This window comes from Sabethes cyaneus, chromosome 1, assembly GCF_943734655.1.
Source record: "Sabethes cyaneus chromosome 1, idSabCyanKW18_F2, whole genome shotgun sequence".
NCBI classification, from domain to species: domain Eukaryota; kingdom Metazoa; phylum Arthropoda; class Insecta; order Diptera; family Culicidae; genus Sabethes; species Sabethes cyaneus.
In genome coordinates this window covers 66,517,555-66,538,374 of record NC_071353.1, presented here as the reverse complement: position 1 = coordinate 66,538,374, position 20,820 = coordinate 66,517,555, and the positions used below count along the sequence as shown (strand labels likewise).

Sequence of the window (20,820 nt, the reverse complement as noted above, 5' to 3'; positions counted from 1 at the left end):
TAATGAACCTATGTTGCACCAGAATTCTCGCTTCGTGATTGGTTGGAAGATTCTTTACGATGATCTAAACCTATACCAATTTGATATCTGTGCTTGGGAAGTAAGCCAAAACAAGTGACCAAGTTCCCTCATTTCAACAAGATTTCTTAACTCCACGGTTCAACCTAGACCATTTTGATGTCCTTGCTTGGGAAGTACGCCAGAGAGAGTGACAAAGCCCCTCGTGCCAACAGATTTCTAACGAACGCGATTAAACCTAGTCCAATTTGATGTCTGTGTTTGTGTTAGGGAAGTGTGCCACAAAAAATGACACAAGTTCGTTGCCCCAACAGATCGCAAATTCTTTACTGCGAGACGATTAAATCTCGGCGAACTTGATATCTGTGTTGGAAAAATGTGCTACAGCTGTAGTGTTCGGTTATAATACGACTCTGTATGAATACGCATGCTTGCCGTTTCATTAGATGTGTAGTGAAAAGATGTGCTGTTGATAAAATAGGATTGAATTGGTAAAATCCCTTCAACGTGGGAAACCATGGATAATAAAAACAATCTTTAATTTCAGTAAGGTAGCAGGAAAGCAATAGTTTGTGTTCTTGATTTTGTTAAATTGTTTTCAAATGCACAATCTTTTGAGAATTGAACGTATGCAATGTTACTACTTTGATAAATGTTACATACAACGCATGTAGCATGTATATATGTTGCATATAGCATGTATACATGAAGAATCGAATGATTACAAGCATGAATACATGTCACTATCACTACAAAGAGACTCGTAGTCCTGCGTCACCTATATATGCGGTCGTGTCTAGTACACAACCCCTCTGATTTTTGCATAGAATTGAAGATTGTATATCTACATTTGCACTGGTATCCTTTAGCGCGGAAATTTCTAATTTATTCGGATCAGTTCAAAGGGTTCACTTACTCACCCAAAAGAGAAAGTTTATTTCGTTAAATGTAATCTTAATTTGTTTAACGAGGACTATCAAATAGTGAACCAGTGATAATATTTGTTTTATATTATCATACTTAGAAAGCTTTTTGTCCAGTAAACTGTAATCATTACTTTTTGATCCTTTTTGTGTTATGTAGAATGTATTTTTTGCCAGCTATTTTACAGTTTCGCCCATATTCAAACTTATAACAAACTTTGTTCAAAAGGCAAACTTGATATACTGTGATAGATAGATAAGTTATACTTTTGTCAATTAACGCTATAATCAAACATCTACTATGCACCTTATGAATCTTTCCCTATCTGAAACATTACTCTAATTGAAAGTATGTTTCAACAATTATCACCGTCTTCTTTCGGTTCAGACAATCAGTTACGGTCAAATCTTATTACTGCCTACAGCTGTGATGTCGGTTGTACAAACGGAGTCATCTCAAGTCTTTTGTCATAATAACTTTCAAGTTCTTCGTCCGGAACTTTACCGTGTGCTTTCTAATTGCTTTTTCCTCGCCTTCAGAGTTATGTGTGATGCACCAGCAGACTTCCGGAGTTCAACAGCGTGGCAATAATATTCTTCTTTATTTCTCTTCGTTTCCAATTTCAGTTTTACCAATCTTCTGGAGCCCGACACGTACCCACAGGCGCCACCCAGCAATGATTACCCAGCGATGGACAGTTTTAATACCATTCGTTGCGATAGCGCTGCTGCTAGAGACATGTAAGTACAAGAGAACATGTGCTGCTTTCTTCGTCTTGCCCAGTCAAGAATTGGTTCACATTCGATGTTGGCTATTTTTCCAACTCTCTATGATACAGGATATTTTATTGCGCCCCTGTAGCCTTTACTACGCCATGAACTTAAATTTCGTGCTGCTACAGTTCGTTGCCGGGCCAGGTCATTGCCGATATACTATTGGCAGTCAGTTGGTGGCCACGACTTGCTAGGATAGAGGAAATGTATTAGTAAAGAAAACGTGCCAACTCAAGTGGAGCGTTGAACCGTGAAGGGAACAAGACGCAATCCTGTACCGAGAGCAAATCTTCTCTGGCTTACCGAAACATAGATTTTGGTGCAAGGCGTTTCTTCGTGGCAGCGGTTTCCGACAGGCAAAAGAGACACTTGGTTTTGGCTTGTTGCCTTTTCGGACTATTGCAGTTTGCCGGATGTGAGTGGGAAAAAAGATCCGTGCAATTGGTTTAACTCTGCAGGAGCTGCCGACTGCCGTGGGAATATTCCGGATCGATGGCGATTAGTGCCTGAGTACCTATAGGTTTTGGCTAATGCACCCAAGTGTACGTGAGTTGTTATCTAGTGGAAATCGTGGCATGGTTTGACGGTGTTTTTTGAGCAAGCCAGCAGTGTATTTTATTCATGGTTTGCAATTTTGATTCATCCCATCCCATCTCCCCATCCATTTTCAAGAGCAATAGTTATGATTTATGAGAGACATTATAATTTTTATTATTTGATAATACAGTGGGATTTCGAATTTGGCATGGTTCGATTTTGGCATGCCTCGATTTTGGCAACAAAAGTATCTGTTTTTGGCAACACAAAATATTTCCCTTACAAAAATATGCTTAAATATCAGTCAGTTACAGTTACAGTTACATACATGCTTTAAATGACGCAAAAATGATGCCCTCAGCGTGTTCATGAAAAAAAGTTTGCTGTTATAGTATGTTTCGAGCAATATTTTTATTGCCGTAGGACTACGGCTTACCCCAGGTTGCCAAAAACTTACTTGCACCGGACGGATAGCTCTTGACGGACTTTTCAAACATAAAATGGTTGCAATCGATTAATAATATTTACTCAATTTCTAACGCATTTACATTCAATTTTTTCATATCAAAAAAGGGTCTCGATTTTGGTACGGTTTCGATAGACGACACACATTTGTTGCCAAATTCGAGCAGCATATTTCTTTATTAGAATAATTTGGTCCTCTCCGAGAATAAAACGTAAGTCGAAAACAACTAATTCAATGACCCATGTTGAATGTCATGCGAAACTTAATATTTTCAAAACTTTCTCCCAAAAGTATTTATTTGATAGAGCATTGTTTAGCGAAGCCAGAAACAAGTTTTCAATTATGGAATAGGCTGTTGTGTTTTATTCGTTACGATTAATGTCGTTTACATGCTGCTCATTTCCAATACTTTAAACTTTTTCCTACGTTTCTATTGTATACCTGCACCAACCGTATAACACGGAAATAAAATCAAGCTTGTCCCGTTCCGCTTGAATAGCCAAGGGTATAAACCACCTATGATTTACGGAAGAAACAAATGACAGAACTTGCAGCTAACGATGGCAATGACAGTACAAGTGGCGTGCCGCCTGGTTTGCCATTCTTTACTTCTAGCCAAGCGAAAGCAGTAAATGTTGAGAAAATAAAGTGACAGGTTTATTATTGGTATTGTTGTAGTGCTGTTCTTCTCTGTTGCGGCTCGGCACTTCCACGCCAAGTTGGCATGTGTCGCCGACGGCAAAGGATTCGCTGCCGTATTTCTCGTCCGCTCGTCACGTCGTCCACCATCCACGGAACTGCACTATGAAACGAGAACCATGCAAAAAGTCTTCGCTGAAAATGGTGCAATAATGAGGTTTGCTGCTATGGCATTTAAAGAAGCGAATGCTTCGGGCTATTTGCGGAACCGTGAGTGCACGGTTGCCGTGCAGGATTCAAGGTTTGTCATCATCTCCGCTGTACGTCAGCAGGCTGCTCCTTTGCTTGCTGCTTTGAGCTCAAGTTTAGCAAAGGTCACGAAATTTCGAAAACAACTAATTGAATCATTAAATGTAATCTGACTGTAGTGTATCTGTATCTAGTAATTTCGAAATACTGAACTATATTTTGGCAGACGTTCATGTTGTTTGAAGAGGTAAAGCTTATTTCTCAAGCAATAATCTAGCAGAATAACATAAAAATTTCTGCAGTATAAAGAGCGTGATTGGGTTCAATAGTGAGAGTAGTTTTTATGCGATAAAAAATGCAAAAAAAAACGAAACTGGATTTTCTAATGCGATAATTAAAGGTTGAAAAAAATTGGCCACGAAGTTCTTGTTAGAGTGGGTTCTAGTTTTTATTTTTTCACTGTATCCGGCATATATTACTATGATGTTCTCTGTTGCGCTGTTGATGTCTGTTTTGATGGTGTTCCAGCAGTCCTCGAGATAGGCTTCGTTCAGCTTGTCGTCTTTCGGCATTTTTGGAGATGTCAGGCTGCTTCAGCACCGTAAGATGTAACCGAGACTGATGTTGGAACTGAATTTTGTTTATAACAGACAGTTTCGGAAGCATTTTGGTCATTACAAGTTAGCGGTCTGAATGAGAATGGTGAACCAATCTCGTTATAGATACTTCGAAACCTGCTATGTGAAGGGACGAGAACCAGGGAAACCTGGCCACAAACGAGCTCGAGGCGATCGACAGATGGAAACAGTTCTTCAATGTGCGTCTCAATTGCGATATAACAGAAGGAGACAGAACGGAAGTTAAACTAGGAATACCTACAAACGCTAAAAACGACTCGGCTCCCGATTTCGAAGAGATCTGGCGAAAATCGGTCAGCTGAAGAACAATAGAGCCGCCGGAAAGGACAGATTCTGGGAAGAACTCTACAAAAACGGGCAAGAATCGCTAGCAACGGCTCTTCACTGGATAATTTCAAGGATTTGGGACGAGAAGAAACTTCCGGAGTAGTGGATGGAAGGTGTGGTTTGTCCCATCTACAAAAAGGGCTAACGGCTAGATTGCTGTAATTTCCGCGGCATTACGCTGGACAATGCCCCCTACAAGGCGCTCTCCTAGATTTTGTTACGTCGTCTATCATCAGTAGTAAGAGCCAAGCCACGCATGCTTATACCTGAAGAGAATTTGTAGGCTGATCCGGCGAGCGGGCATAGAAACGAGAGGAGCGATCTTCAGCAAAAGTAGTGGAGTGGATGGAAGGTAGCCTCGCAGACGACCTCGACATCATTACCAAAAATCTTGGGATGGCTGAGGCAATCTACGCCAGACTACAAATGAAAGCTAGAAGGATTGGGTTACAAATCAATGCATCGAACAACAAATATATAGTAGTAAATATAGGTAGTAAAAGGCTCCAGAGAAAACAACGTGCGCTACCCACGGACAGTGACAATTGACGGCAATGAGCTGAAAGTGGTTGATGAGTTCATACATTTGAGATCTGTGGTCACCACCGTAAATAAGACGAGTAAGGAGATTGAACGACGCATTCGAGCCTACTTGTTCTTCCGCAAGGCGCTTCGATCAAGGAGTATAGGCCGCCGCACAAAGCTAATCATGTACAAAACGCTAGTCAGATTGGTTCGCGACTTATTGTCTAGAAAATACCTGTAAACCTGCTGCTTCAGCTTCTACCTTGTGTTATGGGGGTTTCAATTTCCAATTGCGGTCAGCTCGGCGACTTTGGGGCACGGGGTTCGATGGGTTACTCTTGGCGTTCCGGCTGCGGCTACACTTAGGGTTCCGGTTAAGCGCGATGGCGACGACGCGGCTTACCTGCGACAGCGTCGATGGCAGGGATGCTTCTTCAGCTTCGGAGTTGTTTAGCGATCATGGTCAGGAATATGCTAGAAGAATTCTCTGATAGCCATACTCGTTGTTCGTTTCTTTTTGCACGTCTTTCTAGTTTTCCTTTGAAACTTTTAATATTTGTAGTTATCTTTCACTAAGATACATAGCTTCATACACAGCTCAGACTTTTGGTTTAGTTTTGCCTTCACTGTCTCAGTTGTGCGACTATATTTCGCTTTTCAGTACCATTCTCTTTGACTTCAGACAAGGCTCAGGCTATCTTTTGTCCAACGACCTATGCCCTTTTCGCGGTAAAGGCTCCACTGGTTCTCGCTTATCGTTTTCTTGTCTCTTTATCGCCACCTGCAATCCATGTTAGCTTTGATCAATTTCCGCCCCCTGGTGGTGGGTAGGTGGATGCCGTTGACGTATGGCTGCGTTTGTCGCTTACAATACACCTGATGAAAGTTGGGAGACTATGGAGAGCTCGCCACGTGGCAACGATGATGACTGTGCAGTGAAATTAGTTTGCTTCAAGATCCCCACCAGAAATAGAATGGACCAATTTGCTAGATGGGTCGACCAGGTTGAAGTCGACTTGCGTGTGTCGAGACGCACAACTAACCGAGTACAGTGGAGAGGAAATCTTGATACGGCAAAATCCCGACATCAACGATGTCTCAGAAGTGTCGGCAGTCAATAGAAACGTGGTTTGATTTGGTGACCCTCAAGCGAGATTGTGTAGAATCTTCTTTGTTGTCATCAAAACCTCCGTTGTGAGAACTGTGCACGTTGATGATGCTTATGTTGAAGAATCGGTCCTTGATTTTCAATTGGACCATCTGCTTTTCCCAATTGGCATTGAGGTATAACGCTGGTTTAACAAGCCGCTCGTCGCATGCTAGAAGAGCTTGTTAGAGTCAATAGGATCGTAGCACCAGCTTCGTAGTTGTCTGGTACTCTAACAACTGGTGGCGAAGTCTGTCGAATAAAAAACAGAAGATCAAGTTCAAAGTGTAGAATGTAGCACCAAGACTTGTCTTTGGTTCCAACTCTTGTGTATTAGCATAGCTCTGGTAGAGCGTACGTTCCGTTGACATACATTCAACAGCGCGACGACGTCGACCATGCGGTTGTTCAATACGTCAGAGGATACTCGAGTGTTCTCTTGGACGTTTAGAGTAGTTTTATGGTAGTTTTATGTCCCGAGTTTCCAGTCCATAGTTCATTTTTGTCGCTTCTATTTCGCATCTATCATCGCGTATTACTATTTTTGTCGCATCTATCTATCTGTTATTATCATGATCTATTACGATTTTTCCAATTTGAATGTTCTAGTTCTTCGCTCGTTGCTTATTGATTTTTTATGGTAGTAGATTGCAAGCCTGTGGCACTAACCGCCTGTCTTGCCGGAGCAGCATCGAGCACAGCACTGTTTAGAATTCTACCAACCAAACTCTATCAAAGTTCCATCCTTCTTCTCCAGTTTGCCTTACAAATTGATCAGTACTCCTCAATTACCATTACTTCCGGGGTATTGGCTGGATTCCACTCCTTGGGAATCAGTAAATGATGGTAGGACTTCCTTGAATGTTACTTTCCGTTCAGATCTTGCTTCACTGTACGATCCGGTATTTGCGGGTGGAAACGGTCGACGGTCGATAGTTCTCCAAATCGTTTTAGGACATCACACACAGGCACAGAGCAGGTAGTCCAGGAATTCCATAGCGAGTCAAATGTTTCGCGTCTGGTGACGCCATGATGTAAATAAACACCTACACTGCCCATGGATGCATAGTTGACGTAAAAACCAAAATGACCAAAATGTACTTTTTCGGTCCTACGCACTCTTAACTATGTTGTTCACATGCCTAATACTTAAACAACATATGTTTGTTCGAAAATATTCGAGAAATTTAGGAAAATTGAGCTACTCTGCTATTGGTTTCACGTAATGCTGATGGTTGACGTAATTCCCCGCATAATCAATCAGCATAGTAACCTATTTGTTTGTGCATGTGCATAATCGTTCAAAAAACAGTCTGTTTATTCGCATTAACTGGCGTTTTTAAACCCAATAAATGAGGAATGAATCATAAAACTCCATCAGTCCTGTTTTGATTATAAACTCTACTAAATTGACAGATTATTCGATTGAAAAAGTTTATAGCAAAGATTATATGGCTTTAAACGTTTTTCACGATAAAAATGCGTTTTCTCAACAATCATGGTGCTGGTCGTTACGTCGACTATGCATCCATGGGCAGTACAGTGATTATGCACGTTTTTACTGTAATGTAGTGGAATTTTATAAATTTTAGGGTTGAAATAACCAACTACAGCATACAGCATTCGAATTTAATTTCCTTCCCCATACATACAAAAAAGCAAAGCCTTGGGCTGAAACCGTCTTTAGACATTGCCCTTCTTTATCAACAGACTTCGCAGCCGGCTGTTAGAGTACAGGAAAATTACGGGGCCAGTGCAACGATCCTACTAACTCTATCTAGCAAGCACCACCTAGCAGAGATTTGAACATACGACGACTGGGTCGGTCCCGGCGTAGTGGTTAGCATTCACGCCTCTCACGCCGAGGACCCGGGTTCAAATCCCAGTCCCACAGAAGTCACGAATGACCCAAACTAGTTAAAGTGATTAAAAAAATGACGACTGGCTTGTTAGACCAGCATCGTACCTCGATCGTAACTGGGCGGCGTATTGTATGTTATGCTCATGGTCTGAGGTTAATGAGTATTTAGATATTGATAATATTACATTGCTCACTTGGTGATATCTAGAAAATTCAACAAAAATTGTAACCTATCTGGTACTTTTCGACTGCTATATACGTATCGAATGATTGGGGTTTTGGCCATTCAGTCATTAAATTATAGTAGACATTAGATTTTACATTTGCGCCATCGTTTCGATCCAGATTTGGATCTTCATCAGGGCTTAATCGATCAATATGTTAAGCCCTGATTAAGATCCAAATCCGGATCGACGTGGGCGTAAAAAAAAATTCTAGTGTCTACTATAATTTAATGACTGAACGGCCAAAGCCCCAATGAAAAATTAAAACATCGCAAAAACTCACATTTAGAAAATTTTATATTTAAGAAAGAAAAAACTAATATGTAATATGTTTATAATTGCTTTGGAAGTTTTGTGATCAATGGAGCATAGTAAATATTTGTTTTGTGAATATCTATTACTACAAAATTACTACAATAAATATTACTACATCGAAACATGCAACATTGCCCATACATCTTAATTATGGACCAAGAACAATGCTTACGATTTTCGGTCATTAAGAACCGGTCTGCTAAGTAATGAAAAAACTTCCTTGCTCGCGTCCATGTTGATCAAATTAACTACCTATACGTACGAATAATATCTCTCTTTTGCTCTTGGGTCCTTCTATGAACTTTTTACGGTTCCTGTGAGAGAAAATTGCTAATAAAAGTTTACGATGACGCCTTGCAAATATAGGTACTTTTGCTATGAACCTTTACCATAGTTGCAACGACGCACTGTCTCCGCATTATCGAAATAGACTGATAGCCGCCTGGGAGTAGCAACTATAACGTTGTATAGTGTGGCCCGTTGCGGATAAAGTAAAACTTTTGGGCTCTTTTGACCCGATGTTTGGCGGTGGGTTGTTTGCTGAGGATTTCACCTCTTCGAACACTACAGGCAGCAACTCGTTCTGTTTCGCTGTGCGCCATAGCTATTTAATGAATTTGAGCTTTTTACAGTGTACTCACTCGGAAGCAGAAGTTTTACGAGTTCGGGCATTTTCCGGAAAGGTGAAATCCTCCCGGAAAGATGGACGAGTTCACGGATAAATTGATTTTCTGTCTCTCTGAGAAGACTGAAGCGGAAAGGAATGAATGGCAATGCAGAAAGTTGACGAAAATCGGGCAAGAATTAATTTTCCGGCTGGAATTAGTTTCTGAAAAGTTATTAAATTAGTTTGGCTGCGTGGTGAATAAACCCAGGACAGAAACGAAAATTGATTTGTCGGGGTCTTCTTGACAATGTTTTATATGTATTTTTTTTAATAACGTTTAATAATTTAATCTATATTTACGGCAAACTCCAATTTTTTTATGTTCAGCATCTTTGGCTCGTGCAGCACGTTCCTTGAGTAAAATTTGTACATGGAATAGAAAGAAAATTTTTAGATGCTCATCAAATATGAAATGAGCGAAACTCACGGCGGTTTTACTATTAGTGCGTTTCGGGAGGGTTGAAATTTTTTCGTTAATGCGAATAGAGTAAGCTAAGACAAAACGGCATTTTTACAGTAATATAGGTCCTGGCGTTATTCTTAAAATAATCCTTTCCATTTTTATTGGAATATGGAATATTTTCGGCATATGGCATTTATGATAAAATAATGGTGAATGTTGTCTTCCAAGGCATCAGTGGGGTAAACCCAAGACTACACATGGTCTTAGAAAATATAGTTCATCGGCTTTAAATTGCATAATCTTCGAGGCCAACTTATGGGACCATTATGCGAAGTTTTTCGTTTGCCGACGGTTTCAATGAATCAATTGTTGCAAGCGCGGTGTGGCATGTTACGCCGTCTTGTTGAAACACTAGCTACTCCACATTAATGGTACTCAACTGTTGTACAAAAAATGGGGTGCCACATGCCAGGTCCTCTCACCTGGCTGGACTAACAAGCCAGTCGTCGTATGTTTGAAAATCGACTGGGCGGTGCTGGTATAGAGTCAGTAGGATCGTTGCACTAGCCCCGTAATTGCCCTGTACTCTTATAACCGGCTGTGAAGTCTATCGATAAAGAAGAGTCAAGGTCTACAGGACGCTTTAACCCATATGGCGTTGCTTACCATTGACGGACTGACATGACACATAGAATGATTTGAAAAACATCATCCTACACACTTTGCTTACGCACTAATACCCTCGGTTATGTATTTTGCGTAGTAACTTATATTTTAAGTGTTTAATATTGTGGCATTTTTAAATGATTTTTATACTTTTATATAGTGAAATTGTCGTTTCTGTCGTATGAACGATGGAAGTGTCTCGTCTGCTTGTCTGTGCTGATACAATTGATGGAAGCAAAGACGATAACAAACCTTGCGCTACAGTTCTAATAAAAAAATGTGTGACCGACCTTCAGTTTGATAAGCAATCTACAGTGTGCAATCTACAATCAGCAATGCAATCAGCAATCTCTACACATATGTATTCGAACAAAAACAAAGTCATATATTTTTGTAAATAATTGTTTTATTTCGTATTTTAGTTTTAGAAGTTGTTTACCCATGGATACAGAACGCAACAAACAATTATTGCTCTATTGAATCGCCTTTTGCCTGGATAACACGCTTCACTTTTTGAAGTCGTTACGTGCGGCAGGCACTACTTCCTTCGGAATGTCATCCCATATATTGTTGATAATAAACTTAAATTCATCCAAATTATGATATTCATAATCCTTGAGCTTCTGCTGCATGTACTCCCATAAACAAAAATCCAGAGAACTTGGAGGCTATTCCTTTTGACGTAGGACTACGTCTTTGTTTACTATACTGGAACTGGATAGCACTTTGTGAAAACGAAAATAGAAGTGTAACGTTTATATGAAAGATTTCAAATGGTAATAACTACTGAACTACTGAACGAAACTGAACAATGTATATGTCCTTGGATAGATAAAAAGACCAGAAATTTTATGGAGGGTGTAAGTGGGGGGCTCCTGTACAAATGAAACACAAATTTCCTCAAAACTCGAGAACTAATCAAGCAAATGGAATCAAATTTGGCATGTGGGGGTTTTATAAGGCAGGACTTTTTTCTATGGTGAATTGAGACCGCTCTTCTATTTAGGAGGGGGGACTCCCATACAAATGAAATACAAATTTCCTCATAACGCGAGAATTAATCAAGCAAATGAAACCAAATTTGGCATGTGAAGTTTATTGGAGGTAAGAATTTTTTCTATAGTATACTGAAACCCCTTCCCCTTTTAAGAGGGGGGGCTCCCGTACAAATGAAATATAAATTTCCTCATAACTCGAGAACTAGTTAAGCAAATGAAATCAAATTTGGCATGTTTTTGAGGTTTTTGTTTTTTGAGGTTTTGGGGTTTTTGAGGCAGGATTTTTTTCTATGGTGAATTTGGACCTTTGGCATCTTTAAGTAGGGGGGATCCCATACAAATGAAATACAAATTTCCTCATAGCTCATCGTCGGTAAAACAGAGTTCAGCATAAAGTAAGGGTGTGTGTATATGTCTATGTGTTCCTTACTATCTACTCGTTCCTAGAACCCAGGTAGTGGAACAATTCATAATTTGCCCTAGAACAAGAAGCTTCATTCGCACCTCAAGCAAGTACCACTATTATAACTTGCCCTGGCAAGAAGCTTTCATTGTTAGTAAATGCCAAAATGCAGTAGGAAGGATGTGGAAGGGCCTGAAAATAAACCCATGCTAAAGTCACTTAACATCGAATGGCCTGATCTACTAAGATTCGAACCCACGACCACTCGCTTGTCAAGGCAGACTCGGTAACCTTGCGTCCTACGTCACCTTTTCGTACAACCCTTAGGGCTGTATACCTTGTAGTTTTTCGATATGAAATCCGTCAGATTGGCTTTGCACCACGCCTGCACAAGATTTGCAGTGTTCCTGCCCACATATCCTGTTGAAAGCAGTAATATTCTTCACCATGCATTTCGCGACCGTAAGACATCAAATTTTGTTCTTAGGCTATTTCTAGACAGTATTTTGCATTAACTTTCACACCCTTTTCAATAGAAACAAGAGTTTCTCTTATTTTGAAATGCCTCCCCATACCATGACCGCTGATGAATGTTGGTATCTTGGTACATTCCGTTTGTGCTTTGGAACGTCGATGATCGAAACCGACCACAACCGATTATTTTAAGCATGATGCGGGGTTTGAAGAACAAACAACTTTTCATCAAAAAAGATCACTTCGGAATCACCGTGCCAACGGAGCAGCAGTTTGCATCTTTCTTGTCATTTTCAATTTGTTGCTTTCGTTAATCCATGGATTTTACGTTTCTGTAATACCGTGGATAATCGCAAAAATTCGTTATAAAACGTCATTAGTTGCAAAAATTAAAATAGTAATAGAGTCAAACAGACGAGACTTACTTACTTATGTGTCCATGTCTGCCGGTTGGGCAGAACAAAGGGATGAAATCAGAGATCTCCACTGTTGACGGTTACCCGCCATAGCTTTTACCTGTCGTTAGGACAGGTTCTCGTCTACAGCCTGGATGTCGTTGGCGTCCTTGCGGACTCCAGTCGAGTGCTTGCCTGCAGATCTCGTTCGCTCCTTTCCTCAAGGTGTGAACGATCCATTTCCCCCTACGTTCTCGAATTTCTGTTACTATCGGACGTTGATGACATCGATGATGGAGCTCCTCATTGGATATCCAGTTGTCAGGCCACCAGGCACGAGTGATATGTCGCAGGCACTGATTTATAAATACCTGCAGTTTTTGCGTTATCTCCGGTGAATCCAAATTTCGCAGGCATACAGCAGGACGGATTTAACGTTTAAATTGCAAATTCGGGTTTCCGTATGTAGAGTGATCTAGTTTGAGCGCCAAATGTTTTGCAGACTGCGAAGGCACCCCTGGCCTTCCTGATCTGTGTGGCTATATCAGTCTTGGTACTACCATCGGGCGTTGTCTGGCTACGCTAAGATGTTGAAAGGCGTCTAACTGCTCAACTTGTTGTCCCGCTACTGTGAAGTTGGTGGAATTGTCAGTGTTCACTACCATAGTCTTAGTTTTTGCTACATTGACTGTGAGACCTGCTGCCTGGGAGCTCTCGGAGAGGTCATCTAACTTGCTCTGCATATCGTTTCGGCGTTGTGCGAGCAAACAATGTCGTCGGTTAGGTCAAGGTCATTTAGTTGCTCCATCGTCTCCATCTCCTCGATTTGGTCTACTGTCAATTGCTCCAACTAATATCTCATCCATAACCATGAGAAACAGAAGTGATGATAAAATGCAGGCCTGTCCCACGCCAGCAGTAACCCTTAATGGGTCAGACAAGACACCTTTGTGTAAAACCTTGCACGAGAACGCCTTGTACTGAGCCTCGATGAAATGGACTAGCTTATCTGGAACTCTACGCCCAAGTGCGTCCCGGATGTTCTCGTGGTTGAGATGGTCGAACACCTTTCCGAAGTCAACGAACACCAGCAGAAGAGAGTCCTGGAATTCATTGATCTGCTCCAATATGATGCGGAGCGTTGTGGTATGGTCTACACATGATCGGCCAGCATTGTTCAGGACTGTTCATACCTATTGATGAACATGAAATTGAGTTCGATAATTGTAATCCTGTGCCTCAATTCACATCTCGCCTCAATTAATAAAATCAATGACCTTTTAGGATTTGGATTCTATACTCGGTATGGAATAAGAACGAAACTTCCGAAGAAGTTATCTATACCTATAAAAAAGGATTTCTGTCTGTCTGTCCCTATGTTCCTTTTAGAACGGAAAACTACTGAACCGATCGGCGTGAAAATTTGCATGTGGGGGTTTTTGGGGGCTACGGAAGGTTCTTTCGATGGCAAAAGACCCCTATCCCCACTATGAGGGGGGGCTCCCATACAAATCTGTGCCCATAAAAATAGATTTCTGTCTGTCTGCCCGAATGTTACTTATAGAATCGAAAACTACTGAACCGATCGGCTTGAAAATTTGCATATAAGAGTTTTTGGGGCCAGGGAAGGTTCTTATGATGGTTAGAGACCCCTCTTCCCACTAAGAGGGGGGGCCCCATACAAATGAAACACAAATTTCTGGATAACTCGAGAATTAATCAAGCAAATGGAACAAAATTTTACATGTGGGTGTTTTTGGAGACAAGAATTTTTTCTATAGTGAATTGAGACCCCTCCCCACTTTAGGAAGGGGGGGGGGGGCTCCTATACAAATAAAATACAAATTTCCTCATAACTCGAAAACTAATTAATCAAATGGAACTATATTTGGCATGTGGGTGTTTCTGGAGACATGAATTTTTTCTATGATGAATTGAGACCCCTTACCTTTTTAGGAGGGGGGGGGGCTCCTATGCAAATGAAATACAAATTTCCTCATAACTCGAGAATTAATTAATCAAATGAAACCATATTTGGCATGTGGGTGTTTTTGGAAGCATGAATTTTTTCTATGATGAATTTGGATCCCTTACATTTTTAGAACCCCCCTTCTTGTATGGGCCCCCCCGCCCATACAAATGAAATACGAATTTCCTCATAACTCGACAACTAATCAAGCAAATGGAACGAAATATGACATGGGTGTTTTTGGAAGCATGAATTTTTTCTATGCTGAATTTGGACCCCTCTCCCTTTTTAGAAGGGGGGGGGGCTCCCATACAAATGAAATACAAAATTTCTCATAACTCGAGAAGTAATCAAGCAAATGGAACCAAATTTGGCATGTGGGTGTTTTTGGAGGCAGGAATTTTTTTAATGATGGTTTGAGACCCCTTACCCCAGTGGAAATTTTTGCGTAACTCAAAAAATAATCGAACTCGAGAAATTTTAGAATCTTTCATAAAAAATGAATCAATAACAAGACCACCAAAAACTATCAATAGTAACATTAGATGATTCAGGGATCAGGGCCAGGCGGCCGCAGGCCGCGAGTATTGCCTGCGACCTGCCGTCGGAAGCGCCGGCCATTACAGGGCCGGGCAGCCCCCCGTAGAGATCACCTCTATCTAGGTTTATTTATTTTCCTAGATCTACTGTTCAGTTACTCTATTACTTTCCTTCAGTTGGGTCACCCCTGCTCTGCGAAATGGTACTTTCTACGAAAAGATTTTTCGTGAAATGGTACATTCCGCGTAAGGTTTTTCGCGAAATGGTATTCTGCGAAATTCTATATTCCGCGTTATAGTCAACCGAGAATTGGTGTTCCACAAAATGGTATTCGGCGAAATGGATTGTAATGATGGCGAATATTTAAATGCTATCCGCTTTATTTTATCAGGCTGAGCAATGGGGGGAGTTGTTTTCTACTTTATTGTGAGCAAAATTTGTAAATTAAAACACCCATGAACTCCCCAGAAACTTGCAAAACTCAAGACAAAGGTCATCCGAGATTGACGATTTATGTACAACACAGTGTAATTTGTGGCAATACGAAGTTTGTCGGGTCAGCTAGTGCCTAAATAAAGCAAGAGCCTCGCAATTGCAGAGCAGATGCGCTGAATTTTCGAGTTCAGAATTACAAAAGCGGCAGGTGTCTGTATCATCCGATATTCTTTAAATGATGAAGAGCGGGACTGTGCCCAGTAAGGAGTCCCCTGATTCTGCGCAGCTCACTGTTTGACTGTTTAGTCTACCACTCTGTATTTTCAACTATATGCTTTCCTACACTCTTAAATGATTCTACCTGTAAATTGGTCGGATTTAGTTAAAGTTAGGTTGAAACTACTCAAAATGGCCTTAAAGTGTACAAACTCAGATTTTGAGTAGTTTTTCAACCAAAAAATTGGTAGTAGGAACTTAAAATTGCGTTATTTGTCATAGAGAATAATTCAATTATCGGTAGCAAGTAGCCAAAATTGGTTGAAATTTTTACCCAAAGTTTGAGTTTGTACACTTTAAGGGCATTTTGAGTAGTTTCAACCTAGCTTTAACTAAATCCGACCTATTTACAGGTAGAGTCATTTAAGAGTGTAAGCTAAGGAAATCATAGGTGGGCAGCCAAGGTTAGGTTTTTATGCAGAATTATTTCAAGGAGTTCAATTACATTACTAAAGCTCAGTCTGGCACCAATCAATATAGGGTGGGTAACAGTATATGTTTTTCGCCTAGTGAATGGTCGACTGTTTATATTAGGCCTCTTTAGTAAATATTACAAAAGGTTAAGTAATAGTTTCACAACCAAGCTGCGATAGCTTATGAAGGAATGCGTCGCCCACTAGTGATCAAAGTAATGGTGAGAGAATTCCTTGTGGATTTGCTTGCATCACCGAAATCGTGACCGATGTATCTCCCAAAGATGCTGTGATTTTTCTGCTTGAAAGCATGGCTTGAATCTAGCTCGTAGTCGTTTCTGTTTTGAAAGTGAGCCGTAAAAATTGAAGCGAAGGACGCGTTATCGAAAGCGCCTTCAATATCAAAGAAAACACAAAGTGCCATTTCTTGATATTTGAACGATTTCTCAATTAACGTCACGACGCAGTGCAGTTTCCGTCGATTTTCCGTGTTGGTATGCATGTTGATTTCCATGCTTTATCAACTTGAGTAGCGTTGATGTTAGACTTATTGGTCAGAAAGCCTTTTGCATTGTTTTCTCTTTTTGATCTGCCTTATGTATACTTTTAGGTATCTGCTTACTTTCCGCCAATTCTCCGGGATATGTCCCAAAGTGAAACTGGCTCGAAAAATGTTGATAAGCTTGGACATTATAACGCTGTCTATTTACCATCTGGATCAGAAGATTTCGTTGCTTCAAAAGATGCAAGTGCCCACTTGAATGAAGCCTCCGTAAACAATCGGCGTGCAAGCAAAGCTGAGTCATTTGGCACATTATGTAACGTAACGACACATTCCAAAGCTGCGAGGCCTAATTTCATCGATGTTTTCTTAACACTCTACACTCTACATTTAAATAAAAGAGGAAAGGAAACAATGGAAACCATGCAAATATTTTTGAACATCTAATTGTGTTGTATACGGCTGCATACAACAGGGATTGCCCACTAAAATTTTTATCATTTTTCTCTGGTCATTATCAAGCGCGAGGGTCCGTTCTACCGCACAGGTTTGCCGACCTAAACGCCGGGACCGCCTCATCCCAGTGTCAATCGAGAAAAGTCGAAAAACACTCAACTTGATCGGGAATCAAATTTGATTGCAACAATCAAGAGATGACTGACACCGGTAACCGCAGAGCCGCAAGTTAAATAAGCATCACAATTTCATAAAGATTTATGCTCCCATATGCGACTGTCGCCATTGTAAGTCGAGCCCAGCGATAGCCTATCGCAAAATGTGTTGTGATATGTATCAATAAATTGCGATTGTGATCCTGTGCCGAATAGCCGTTCAGTAAACTAGCATCTGTGGCAGAAAATAAGCCTACGAATGTAGGAATGTACGAATTTTAGTGGGACCAAAAATTCATATCGACTGGGATTCGCAGTCGATATGATTATGAAAACAAAATGAAAGCTTTTACTTATATTTTTATGTGTACTTTGTATACTCAGATGCAGAAATTTAACAGATGACACAAATCTACAAGATTTTATTTGTGCAAGTGTTGTTGATCGCAATGTGCAATACATGGGAAAACAAATTGTTTTGTCATCGTAAGCAAACCCTAAATTGCGCTGTAAGCCATTAACACCCTACTCAAGCCAACTCAGATCACAATTTTCGCCGTTTATCATCGAACAGGATATAGCATTTCATGTAGCAATCGTCCCGTACCGTGATATACACGTGTTTCCAAGATATTCAGCATGACAAATGTCTACCAAGAATGTTCTCCCACATCACACGCTAGGATACCGTCGTTTCTATCGAGACATTGTAAAATGTCTCCCTCGCTTCTTCGAAACCAGCGATCCGAGTCCTGCTCCAAATCTGCACCAAACAGCGCGGATCTCCCACCGCGTTCATCCCATAAATAATCACTCTTCTTCATAAATCAAATGATATCTTCTGGAATGAACTAGTTTTACCGCTTTCTTCTTCTATATTGTTTTTATAGCTTCGTTCCGTTTCCGTTGATGTCGTAAGGTAGTCGAACCTTTCCCAAGGGACATCGCATTTACCCTAACTATCGCACACACATCCACACAGGGCAGACAGGGGTCTTCTGGTGTCACTCGCTGTACCATACGTCTGAACGGATTCGAAAGTGAATCAAAGCGTGATATTTTTTCCGCTCGTTACGCCAGATCGGTGCCGAAACCGGGCATTCGTTTTCACACGAGCCAGCCGACGTCCTGGCCCGTGGTGGAGTTGTTAGCACTGCTCACCGTAATGCTACGAGGCACGTCCCAACAATCAAAAAGCTGAAACAAGTGTCAGAAATTTAATTATTGAGAAGCGGATCGTGACTTGCCTTACTTCGTTTCGATTTATTGCCTTTTCTGGCGTGCCAGAGTCCACTCCGACTGGTGGGTTAATCCGAGTGCATTCGTAATGTTGTACAAATTGAAAACCTATTAACGTGATTCTAGTATTCGGGAACCCAAGCGTGAAACGGTGCACCATTGTCACCTGCCGGGTGGAATGGTGTTTGTTCTGGACTGCTAAATGATATTACTGTTTTCCAATCCAATTTTCTCGCTTTTGTCCTAGTTTGGATAGAAATGGGGTTTTTTGTTTTATGATGAATAATAGCGGCGGGAACTATTTTTCTATCAAATGGCCGTTGAGTTATACACATTTAATAACTTTCAGTTTGAAAGTTGCTGTCAAATAAATGTGATTTTACTAACAGCTTTGAAAATGTGGGATTATAATGAATGTAATGCGTCAACATATAGGGTACGGGAGGGTATTTTCAGCCCATCAAGCGGTAGCCTAAACAATACTCAGGAATTACGTTGAAACTATATTCACTCGAGACAAGATTTTTATACCAGTTGATGGAATATTATTTACTGAATATCGGCGTGTATTTTGATTTTAATGAAACGCTACTGAATTTGAGTTACAGTCGCGAGAAATGATGAAGTCGCTGCGGCTAAATTGAACCCATTTTCTATAGTGGTGTCTGTGTTTTTTAAATCCGACCGGCCGAAATAGCTTGCACAGGGATTAGATGCTTTTCAAAAACAGACCAAAAGACAAACCGATGGATAACGTGTCGGTATTGCCTAGATACCGGCTAATTGAAGATAACTAGTTTTGCAGTGACAACAGCTTGCTGCTGGCGCTAGTGTGTCATTGAATCGTTCATATACATTAGCGTCAGAAGCCAAGTGGTTATCAGCAAGTACTAGGTGTGTCAACACGATAAAAGCTTTTCAGACCTCACATATTGCTGGTAGTGTAAATAACGCACCAAATGCTGCTTAGTTTAGTTTCTAGAATGTTTAGTTTAGTTTCTAGAATAAGTAAACGTGATCATAATTGTGTGTTTTCCAAACCATCATCAAGAGCGGATACGCGTAAGCGATTGCTGCTGTTTTTTTCTGCCTGATTACGTGCTAGTGAAAAAACAGTGGTTTTGATGTTTAATGAATAAAATTTAGCAAATTACTTACATTTTTATGAAAATATTTATAACACATTAAAGCTTATGAGTGCTACATTCGTTTCAGTATTGTTATATAGCGGCAAAGTTTTTATTTGGGAAAGCGTAATGCATGCCGAATTTAGTAGTGTGCTGGGAATACCCTCCCGTACCCTATATAGTGTTAGTGTAAAGCAATATGGATTGTGGAAATATTGCATGTGGATTGTGGAAATGCCGCATTGCATGTGCTGACATTGTGATGTGAAGATTAAAGTATCGAAAATTTAGGGTTTCATTTTTGCTACAGAGTCATGTCACAAATTTTAACGTCTTTACTTCTTTTTACAGATTGTTAGAATTTTTTTTAGAAAATTACCTACGCAATTCAAATCGAATTCACTTTTCCTTTATTTAGGGACTAGTGATCAATATAACTCCCATAATTATATATTTATTTCCAATATATTAGTCATTGCTGTACATTGCTGACATTAAATCGAGATATTTGTCAACCTACTATATACGGCTGCTTTCATCATTACAGTTATTTGGCAACGATCTGATACGATGAAGCAAGGAACTTTTGCACCGTGGCGTGGGCCTCATAAGTGAACATTTTTGCAACTCTTTTTCTGGCCAAGAATAAATACCTGAAACTGTCTGTGTAAAACGAATCATTCGTGGGAATTGCATGAGGAAAAATTGCAGTAATAAAAAGATTCCGATGCGTTCATGTAATGGAGGGGAGTGGTATGCATCCCTCATCGTATGGTCCACACGGTTTACGTTGTACTTGTACCTACCGACAGAAGTAGAATGTGTAATACATACAAGTAAGTAGTATGAGCTAGACGGGACGGGCTAGAAAACAACTGCTGCTGAAACATACTAGCAGCGTAAAAGTTTTATTCTTTCAATTTATTTTTCCATTATGTACATGCTTGTGTTAGTGACTTAGAGGTTATAAGAACAAGAAGTTTTATTTTTCGTTTCTCCCGCAGGAATGATAAGCAATCTTTCGCTAATTCGCTATATGTGCGAAACGGTGCTGCCATC

At 40.4% G+C, this 20,820-nt stretch overlaps 1 protein-coding gene across 3 annotated transcripts in view; it reads left to right on the top strand.

The window, feature by feature from the left end:
- Nucleotides 1-20,820, top strand: part of LOC128732850 (cadherin-87A) — a 473,132-nt gene that overhangs the window by 325,232 nt on the left and 127,080 nt on the right. For all 3 annotated transcript variants that reach the window (XM_053826265.1, XM_053826266.1, XM_053826264.1), the window contains one exon: nucleotides 1,569-1,682. In XM_053826265.1, the coding sequence (XP_053682240.1) occupies nucleotides 1,619-1,682 (64 nt within the window). In that variant the 5' untranslated portion in view covers nucleotides 1,569-1,618. The remainder of the gene's footprint in view (nucleotides 1-1,568; nucleotides 1,683-20,820) is intronic.